General features: G+C 39.7%; 1 protein-coding gene across 1 annotated transcript; it reads right to left on the bottom strand.

Moving 5' to 3' along the window:
- Positions 1–4,014: 4,014 nt before the first annotated feature.
- RNF182 (ring finger protein 182) lies at positions 4,015–4,752 on the bottom strand. Its single transcript, XM_054381915.1, has one exon. It carries the CDS (start codon positions 4,750–4,752, stop codon positions 4,015–4,017), a length of 738 nt encoding a protein of 245 aa, XP_054237890.1.
- Positions 4,753–11,066: the final 6,314 nt, after the last annotated feature.

Raw genomic sequence — 11,066 nt, 5'->3', positions numbered from 1 at the left:
ACTGTTTACCCACAGTTCCATATAGCCTTGTCCCAGCAGAGGGGACAGAAAAGTTTAATCTACCCCTGGATCAGGTTAAAATTGGGAAAAACATGGTTCTATAGCCTAATAAGAGGGAAATCAAGCACAACATCATATACCTTCTATGAACCTATGTAGGCATTTATCTGGAAAGCTGTTTTCCTGTACTGTGCTTGTCTGTGTGGCTGTGTATCTTCAAGTAATAAAAAGTCTGTATCTTCAAGTAATAGAGTCCATTTGGAAGAGTGTTTCTTCTTGGACACATCATAAAATGCTGGCAACCCTGAAGTTTGCCAATAGTGTTATCAGGACAAAAGTTCACCTATTTTATGTATTTTATATTAGCATGAACAGTTTTGCAGACATAGTATCAATATAGTAGGACAAAGCCCTTATTTTGGTCAGTCCTGTTTGAAAGCTTGTAGCTTTAAATAATTAATGTAACAGAGAGACTATGCCCAAATCTAAGGATCTCTTTACATTATAAAGTTCAATACTTTGCCATTTGGAAAATAAAATTACATTCAATTGTAGTAGCACTAGCAAATTACTTTTAATTACCAAATGAATTTTAAAACCCAGAAGGGTCAGTGTGAAAGTAATTAACCTCTGTTTGCAGCTTTATCCCAAACTGCTTATTTAAAACACAGCCCCTTTTACCTCAGGCATAGACTCCTCTCTGCTTTGCTTCTTAGCCACTGCCCAGCCCTAGCCTCAAGGCCTCATGTCCTGTTAATGAACTCCCAGACCCTGCTTTCCATGTAACTCACTCTCTGTTAATGGACCTCTAGGCTCAGGCCACGCTTGGAGAGCTTCATCCCTCACTGTGTCCCACTCAGAGGATGGTCCAGCACAGCACATCCTTCTTGCTGCTGTGTCCAGCATCATCACACCCCTGACATCAAGGCATGCCACTATATGGTAGTGTAAGCAAGCAGCTGGTGAGGACACAGTCTGCATCCATAAGCAGGAATTAAAAAAAAAGGGAAAAAAAAAAGTCATTTGGACTAAATGAATCCTGTAGTAATGAATCCGTAACACTTTGTACCTTGCTGAGTCACACGTCTGAGCAAAGCAGGAATAAAATCCCGCTGAAAGGAGATTTGTGCAGGCAGTAGTTTACGACCACATTACTTTCCAAGGAGAGAAAAATGTCACAGAAAGGGAAGGAAATGCAGGCAGACAGGTATGCAGGACTTGATTCTAGCCCTATTTACACTGATTTCAGCAGAATTATTCCACTGCAGTTGACACAAGAGTTTTTACTTCTAATAAAAATAATGAAAGAGCAATATCTGAAGTTCTTCTAGTCTTAGTCACACAGTAAAATCCTCTCTACAAATAATTGAGATTTAGACCTTCTAGCAATATTCAATGGCTATATTGTAAGTCACACAGGAATTTTATGAGACCAAAGCTCTAATAATGTGCTCTGGCTGAATGGTAGATAAGCTTTACAACCAATATGGTTTTGCACACTCACGTTTTTGAGTGGAGCACAGTCTAAAATAACAGCATAAACTTAACTGGCTGTCAGTCTTCAAAGCAGTGAAGTATCATAACAGCTGTATTTATTTGCACTGTAATGTGTAACTGATACCACTGTAAACCTGCTGAGGTTAGGCTCTGTTTTAAAAGAAGAGAACAAAGTACTTGCTGCTGGAGCTGAGATAATCAACTGAAAACCCACAGGAAAAGACAACAGGTAGCACTGTAGACACATTGTGTGAAGGCAATACACACTACATCACACGTTTGAAAACCCTACTTCTTCTACTAGCTAGCCCTTTATTAGAGACATTGTATTCAGACAAATCAAACAAATCCCCAAACATATAAACCCCTAACACTACAAATACATCTTTTCCCAAAGTTATGAAGTATTATAAAACCACAGAGATTTCTGGGCTTGTTTGTTTTTGCCCTTTTTTTTGTTTGTTTGGTTTTTTTGACATGTTGTTGTTGGAGACTTAAAATGGATGAGTTCACAGATGAGTAAGACCTTGCAGTATACCAGAACTGGAGATGATAACTCTTCTACCTATACGTGCTTTACCACAAACATTAACAACAATTACTTAGGAATAGTAATTTCTAGGAATTCTGAAAAGATTTTAAACTTCTATCAAATTATTACAGAAAAATCTGAAACATTTCTTTTAATCATTCAGTACACAGCTCTGTAACTCCATACACTTGAGAACTCTAATTTTGCTTTAAGTTTTCTTCTCACATATGTGTCTATATGTACATACACACATATATTTGCACTATTATAAAATGAGTGTCAAGAAAAGCAGGACCTATACATTTCCACATTTTTCCCAATGTTTGCAATAGGAATGAAACTGTAGATACCATCTGCACCATCTACAAAAGGACTAGCTTGACTTCAAATCCTTGACAGACAAAACCACCACTTGCACTGTGCTTTTCCCATCACCATTTTTCATTCTTATCCAAGTCAGTTTGCTCCAAGATTATTTCGTTAGGCCACACATTCAGTCTGCAAACCCCAGTCCTCGTACTCTGCCTTGAAATTACCAAATCTTGTCCCTGACCCCAAAACCACACTGGCACTGCTCAGCTTCTCAGTTTTCACCCTGCTGTGCACAGGGAAATGAGTTTGCAACTGTGGCGTTGCCTAGACCTAGTTATACACATTAACGTGAAATATTTCTTACTTTAATGCTTTTCCAGTAGTTAAAAAAGTAGCCTAAACCATGCAACATACAAGCAAGCCCAACAGGGCCTGATTCTGCTTGTGGAATGGTAAAACATCAGTAATTCCTCTCAACTCAACTAATCAGGACATGCTAATTGCCACACCTAAAGTGCCATTAACTCACAATGGTGATGGGGAGTTCAGGGTATTAAACATTTGAGGAACTATGCAGTAAATAGAAATCGTCCCAAAGTCAGAATACCTCCTGACAATGATCATTCTGTGAATTCAGAAAGCAAAAATGGAGGCCCAGTTAATTGTTTCAGATTTTTCCTGAAATTTGTATTAGTAATTGAAGGTCCATTTTCTAACGGTTGGGCATAAGTGTCTTATCTTGATAAGCCAAAGAGAGTAGATGAGTGTGAAGTTGGTCAGACAATTTGTTAGGAGTAGTAGTGGGTTGGAAATGTGATGTGATGGTGGAAATGATGGTGGGAGCATAAGCATAACAGAACACATCTAGAAAAGTCTGCAGAGCTCCGAACCCTCAAAGGGAAGCCTAAGGTGAACACACACTGAAGTAAGTACACTTAGAGAAGAGCAAACGTCTGACAGGGTTCCTGTCAATACTCATTAGCAGGAGAATCTCAGAGCTGCAGGTAAAGTGGGCTTCTGTTTGAGGAAAATATTTTGAAGACATGTTTTCAGCATGGTGAGGAAAAGATTCCTCATGTAAAAATGAGGATGTAAAAAAATCTGCAACCACTGGTCTCCTCCAGTTATGAACTGAAAAAAGCAATGGTAGTTTGTCTTGTTCTTATAATATTAACTAATAAAGTGATTTCGTTTGATAGAAATGATAATGAATTATAAGTAAGAGATATTACAAAGCATGAGATGTTTTGGATGAAGAGATGTTATTCTTTCGTCAGGAAGGTGCCTGTTACACGGATTTCCTCTATAGTGGTTCCTGCAGCCTTGACTACTATGATCAAGCCAATAGAAAACAAAGGGCTACTTATTTGAAGAGTGCCAGCAGCAGCAGGCACCAAATTTGGCAGTTTTGCTTTATCCCTTTCTACAACTCACTCAGCTTATTAAACCAGGCACATAAATTTTATTTCCATTATTTAGCTTTAAAAAAGGGGCAGGGAGTGGGTGGGGTGGGACAGAAATCAAAGCAAGTAGAAAAAAAAGAGGACCACAGAACCAGGGTCCCTGTTCCATTTAGTGGGATGAGCAACAGTAAGAATAAATAAGAATACAAAGATAGGATAAATCAACTATGCTACAGATGTGGCAATACACTTTATTTTACTCACTTGTTATCAAGACGACATGCAGTCTAGAATTTCATGGCAAACGCACTGGCAAAAGCCATAAACCATGAGAATAACAAGGCTCGAAGGGACTAGGCTTACAAAGACAACCCCAAGGGTTACTTTCTTAGATACCAGTAAATAAATCCCTAAAGGCAAGGAACTAAAGTACAGCAACCCTATCAACCACACTAGCACCCGAATTGAGGTCTGGAAGAGCAAAGATGTGCAGTTCCACACTGTCCAGTTGTGGGACACAGTTGCAACAGAGTCAAAACTCGCAGGCCTGTAAAATTCCACCACAGGGGTTGAGTTAAGAGTCTGGGGACTTTCTCTTTGTACTTCCATGATTGTTATAACCAGGCAATTAGAAGAGGTGTGAGAAGGGCTAACCAGAGACGCCAACCTTTTGGGAGTCAGCAACAGTTCTGTTGGGTTGTCTGGTAGGCACTTCTTACCCTTTCCTCCGCAAGCTAAATTGAGAAGGATGTTGTTGTCATCAGGAAGACTACTAACCTCATTGTCTGGCAAGCATGTTTCAAACCTGCAGAAGGGGCACACTATGACTCCTTGTGGGGAATCACCGAAGTCTATGATCTTGCAGAGGCATTTAGCACATACCCTGTGACAACATTCCAGCACTTTGGGTTTTCTCTGTCGCAGGTTATAGCGGTTGTAACAGATCTTGCACTCAAGCTCATCTGAGCTCTGGGTCTCCACAGACTCCTCTGGTAGTTGACTGGTCATATCTTCTGATGGTTTATAGACTTGCAGAAAGAGGAGTCAAGGGACAAAGAGGTCACTCAGGCTTATTTGATAACTTTTTTCTGATGATTGTATCACCCATCTCAATCAGGAAAAGAAATGATGTTGTCAAAAAGCATCAGTAGGCATCATCCATTTTCAGCTTCTGCTAGGGACTATGCACCACATATCCTTTACTCTGAGCCAGGCATCCATCTGAAAGAGACAATGTGAAAATTTTGTGGAAGGAAAAGAAGAAAGAAAAAAGATGTAGCAGGTGAGATATGAAAGTTCCACTTTTTACAAGCTGAACTTCCTTTGCTAAAATTACCTCTAAGGTATTTTTTTCCTGTGGCATATCTGGTCAATATAGCAGTCATGCTGATAAAACCTAGCATCACACTGCACACGTTTGTTTTAGACTTGTATCTTTCCTTGGCTAAGCCCATGAAGTTCTCAGCAGAAGTTGCCATCTGTGATTATTTCTATAAACCCTCATTTCTGAGCGTAATGAGACCTGATTCCTGGAGCTTCTCGTCTTTCTTGGTAACCTGTGAAGCTGCTGTCCAAATTCAACCAAACCAGCAGAAGGAAAGCACTATTGAAGTTAACTAAATGCCCAGAAAAGTCGTGAACAGGCAGAAGGACAGAAGAAAGGGAGAGTTATTTACAACTGTCATTTATCCAGAAGGGCAATGGTCAGCCAGCTTGCATCCAGCCACTGCTCCAACAGGTGGCATGTAGCCTCTTGCTCAGCCTGAGAGCAAGGAGAAGCTGGTGATAGTCTGGGGAAATAAGGAGTTCTGGGGAGTGGGGTAGGCATGGAAGAGGGCTGGGGTTCCTATAAAGAGTTAAATGGGGACTTGGGTCAAATTTGGAAAAGATCAGACTTTATTAATTTTGGTGCTTGTGGAACAGCTCAATTCTCTGTCTCCACCTCTCTGCTGAACACAGATTATGAAATTGAGAATAGCTTAGCTTGCAACGAACGTCTCCTTTAATGTGTGTATGCCAGAGCGAAGGCCATCATGTCTCTCAAGGGCATCTGCCAGATGCACTGGCTTTCAGGTGTTTCATGGCTGTGACAGCTGTATCACACCTCAGCTAAGGAGAGGCCCATGTCACACTTGCACTGCTGCACTCCCAATCCGTGTGCCTTTTTGCCACCAGACCCATCAGCCTCCCCAAACAAATGTATTGTTGTAACTCTGCATTTTCACCATTTCAGGCAACAGTCCGTGTAGCATAAACAAAACATTAACCACGACTGTGTACTCTGGGGACTAATAACTACCAGCATTTACAAAACCAGCTCTGTCTGCCAAAAGATAAAATCTTCCTGATTTGGGCATATGCTTGTTCACAGAGATGGGTGTGCCATTGCATTTTGCAGGCTTTCAAACCCTTCACTGCTAGACCTTGCTTCAGTCAAGTGAGGGGGGGTCAGCATTATAACTATCAGGCACACAGAATATGAACAATGAAGCCTATTTCAATAAACTTGTTTCTCTACTCTTAGTTATAGGAAATGTTTGATTCCTTTTCTTTGGGGATTTCTTTACCCACTCCCAGCATTCATATCTTTGTCCTTTTTTTGAGAACAAGGCAGGAAGTTCTCTCTTTTAACCAATGTACTCCTTTCTGTCAACACATTTTACCTGCCAGCCATCATGGACAGTAAAGCCTCTCTCACAGGCCTCTTGTTCCTACTGTGCTTTAAGGATGTTTCATTCTCTTAACTTTCTGCACAATTTAGCTTCTATAAGTAACGATTTCTAAAAATCACAACGTGGATTTTAAAACAAAGATGTTCTACTTCAGACAATGCTATACTGAACAAAAAACCCATGACAACACAGTGAAGAAAAAACCCCTTATTTCTCTAAGAATTTATAACAGACATGACCCCCTCTCCATTCAATTTTCTTAACTTTTCCTGACTCTTCCAACTTACATCTTTAGTGCTTCTAAAGTCTTCATCTTCGCCTTACTTATGCTTTTATTATTTGTACTGTGACTACATTTGTGATGTGTTCCATTTCAGGCAAGGCAAACACAAGAGGGCTGATCTGTAATTTTTAGAGTATACAAGCTAAATATCTTATAAGAGACAAAAAGTACATCCTTTACAGATCTTATAACCCACCATTTATCCTTTGTTACACTGTACTCCGTTATTCATTTCTGCTACTTTTTCTATTTCATTCCTCCAGATGACTTTTAGGCATATATAAATGTCATGTGATGCCAACTTTCCAAGGTATAAAGAAAACACAAAACGGACCTAAAAAAATGAAATGCCAGTCTACAGGAAGGCAAAGCAGTGCTGAGAAGTTAAGTCAAAAATGCAATGGTTGTGAACCTTCACCTCTAGAGTATCATTCATCTTCTCTACCTGAGGTGAATTAGGATTACTAACATGTTCATGCCTCACAGCTAGGGCTGGAAGATGTTGTCCTATGACATGAAGCTGGACTTCCAATTAACCAAAAATCTTCCAGGAAATGTGTCTGCTTCTCATGGAAAATTGTGATCAACTAGAAAATATTTGTATTTTACTGTTTATCTTTCTAATGAATATTTCCATGTATTCACAGAGACAACTCAGTTTCCAACCAGTTCTTTTCAGATAAGGATTACTTCTGCCTGAATCAGTTTTTGGGTTGGAAGTGTTTTCCTGATTCTATCTCCTTTAAGTGGTCAAATTTAGCATTAATACAAGGAGTAACAAATCCCTGGGACTAGTAATGTTCCAATTGCTAAATTGGGACCATTAGCTTCATTTCCAGAACACAATGATCCCCTCTTGTAGTTTCTCTCATGAGCTATTCTACTAATTATTTTCTAACTTTTAAAAAAATTATTTTTTAATGTACTGTACAAAAAAGAGCTATTTTCAGCATCTTTCTCTCTTTAAAACATATCCATCAGTAATAAAACATAGTTTGTTTTTTCTTTGGCTAGGCTTAGACATTGACTTTTTCCCTGTGTTCTAGGGTGATTAGTGCTTACTACTACATCTTTTCCTTTGAAAATTAAAATTTAATCACTAATTCCTATTAATGCTGTTCATACATATTTTACCTTCTCAGCTCTATGGTGGTTTTAGATGCTTCCTCTGTCCTTTCTTTGTTTTCCTGATTTCTTAGGGAAATTTCTATTTTTCCTTCTTGATACCCTCTCTCCTGCTCATTTTTTCTCTGCTGAGAACTGACAACTTTTTGAGCTTAATTAAGGCTGCCCTGCTATTATATATGCTGCCTATGCTAAAAAGTTTTCTGCTCAAAGACATAAAAAATACAGGAAAATGGAGAATTTTAATGAACTTGTACTTCAGATTATCCCTATTTCTTGAGAAAATGAGAAATTTCTTCAGAAATGGGACCAGCTACTCCTTCAAGCAACTTCAACTCTGTATCAAAGGTTTTCTAGCTTGTCTTTTGCCTGACTCCCAGGTGGGTATTTCCTGGAAGCAGGCAGAATAAGGAATTAAAGTAGGGAACTGATTAACTGCTGCCCTCTGAATCCTGGCTCCCTACCAAAAAGGTGGAAATTCCCATACTTCTGCTTTCTGTATGTTGAAAACAAGAGAAGCTGGAATACTATGTAGAAAAAAAAGGGATTGTTCCTATGTGTTCACATTTTATCCATCTCTTTGAGAACTTTTCTATGATGCCATGAGAAGCTATGTCCCTATTCTATGCTTCAATACTCCGTTAATGTTTAGATCTTTTAAAGTAGTGGGGTGCAATCCACATGTTCTTTCTGACCTTGACATCCAAAGGGCAGTCACATAAAAACAAGTGTACATCCTATCATGAGACTAACCTCTTTTACTTTTGCACTTTAGTACAAAATTGTGGTTGACTTGAGATCAGAGTGAGGTCCTACACCTGTTTTTAAAGCACTATGTTTATTTTTATTAATTAAGAGATTTTAACGAGTTTAAATTCCTCCTTATGTCCAGTTTTCCACTTGAACCTATCTAGTTTTAGGTAGAGGTGTCTCACCTGCTTGTTTGATTCCAACAGACATAAGTTGTTAACAAGGGACATGTCAATTAGTTATTAGGGAAAAAAGAATTCACAAGGTGTTCGAACCCTGGAACAGGTGCCCAGAGAGGCAGAAATGAAACCTCCAACCTTACAGATATGGAAAACTTGACAAAACACTCAGGCCACTCTGCACTGGAATTTGGCCCTGCTTTGAGCAAAGGTGGCTGGACCCTTGCTGGAGATTCCTTCCAACCCAGATAATTCTATGATTCTGTGTTTCAGTATCCTGAGCTCACTTTATGTGGTCTAGGAAGCTTTGTCCATTGCCTATTTGTCCTCTTCTCCCAGGCAACTTGTGACAAGACGAGGGGGCATGGCCTGAAGCTGCGCCAGGGGAGGGTTAGGTTGGATGTCAGGAAGCACTTCCTCATGGAAAGGGTAATTAGGCACTGGAATGGACTGCCCTGGGAAGTGGTGGAGTTGCTGTCCCTGGAGTTTAAGGAAAGACTGGATGTGGCACTTAGTGACATAGTCTAGTCGATGTGGTGGTGTTAGGTCATAGGCTGGACTTGATGATCTCAGAAGTGTATTCCAGCCTCAATAATTCTGTGATTACTGAATAAGGAACTAGGCTGACAGTTGCTTATGTAGCTAAACATCTAACTCAGATAATAACTCTTTTCATTTAATATATGAATTCCTTTTACAAGAAAGCCTAGACACCTTCTGCTATTCTGTCTTCCACAGAATCTGTTGGATGAGACTGACACACTCCAATTGCAGAACTTTTAATTCCTGTATTATGCAGCACAAAACTGCTTTCTGAACAAAGTACAAATGACTGGACATGTACAATGATAACAGCATACACTGCAGTTTATACAAGAACAAGCACGTCAGTTATTCTGTGTCTTTTGTAAGAGGTTCTGCCTGAGCACTGCAGGAGTGAATCCATCTTTCTTGTTCACATCATATTCCTGCTGCTGCTTGAGCTCTGACTGCCTCTCTTCCCCTTCCTGAGGAAGAGGTATTTTAAGGTACAGACCTTAGAGACTCCTCTACCTGACCCTTTTGCTAGGAAGGGAGAAAAGCTGAAGACAGAGAGGCATCCTCTGGATGGTAAAAGTTTTGCAGCAGTTCCCACACTGCTCCAGCTAACTGCTGGAGGACACTCCCAGAAGCAAGGGGAACATCACCCAGAGAGCAAGCAAAGCCACCCACAGAACCAGACTGAATAAGGAACATCAAGCTCTTGTGTGTGACCCCAGGCACAGCTGGACAGAGTGCAGCGAATGACAAGAGCCCGAACAGGCCACTGCCCATCGATCACTGATCAGTGCTGGGTTGCAGAATGCAGATCACAGGCTTTCAACCCAGGCATGGGAAGAAAGGTGAATGGGGTGTGCAACATCTTACAGCCTCTTTTTGCATTCATCTGTCAAAAACACTGCATAGATAAGTGTTCTTATGAGAGGCTAGAAGCAATTATTTGTAGATGAAACTTTCTATATTGGAGTTCAGATATGCTGACAGGGCAAAGCAGATGGGAAATTTGTGCTTCTCCTCCCTAATGAAAGACCATCCTTGCCCAACCTTTTATCATTCATCTCTCTCACTTTTGTTTCTGTGAAGGGAATTTGGCAGTATTTAACATATAACCAAAAATGAACACATAAGATCAATAATTAACTTGCATAAGCTATCATCCATGGAACTACCCAACATGCAATATGTTAAAAGGTTTTAAAACTTTTCCTCTAAATGCAATCCAAGTGTATTTAAGGAATAAGAGAAGGAAAAATGTATATAGAGATAAATGACTGCAGAGAAACTTACTTTCCAAACAAAAGAACTTGCAAAGGTTCACTTGCAGAGAACACAAGAAATGCCTATTCTTCTCAACACAGGCAAAAACTGGTGGAAAGGAGGGAAACAAAATTAGTAGAGCAGGAATACAGCTGGGAGACTTTTCAGACTCTTTTCTCTAAAAGAGAGGATGTAGTCCCAACTTCTCTAGTTTGGCTAGAAATACCTGTATGTTAAGATTTCTGTTCAGAGAAATACATTGGATAAACCCCATTTACTAAAATGATTTTTCTATAATAGTCCAGAGTTAGGTTTACAGCTCTGTTGTTGATTTTAAACCTCCTTCAATATTATGTGCACCTTGAAGTGCTATGTCATATAGCAACCACATCTTCACAAATGTTAGCTATTCGCTCGTAAGAACCCAGAACTCCAAAAGAAAAGCAGCAAAAGAGATAAATTGTGCTTTGAAAGAAGAGTTTTAAAAACATTACAAAATACTTTCCTTCACAACTC

The sequence above is a fragment of the Indicator indicator genome, chromosome 6 (genome assembly GCF_027791375.1).
Source record: "Indicator indicator isolate 239-I01 chromosome 6, UM_Iind_1.1, whole genome shotgun sequence".
NCBI lineage: Eukaryota > Metazoa > Chordata > Aves > Piciformes > Indicatoridae > Indicator > Indicator indicator.
The sequence above is the reverse complement of the archived record's forward strand: the minus strand, read 5'-3'. Positions and strand labels throughout refer to the sequence as shown.

What these genes read in the sequence shown, in the direction of transcription:
- RNF182 (XM_054381915.1), bottom strand. Translation starts at nt 4,752, where the DNA reads ATGACCAGTCAACTACCAGAGGAGTCTGTGGAGACCCAGAGCTCAGAT.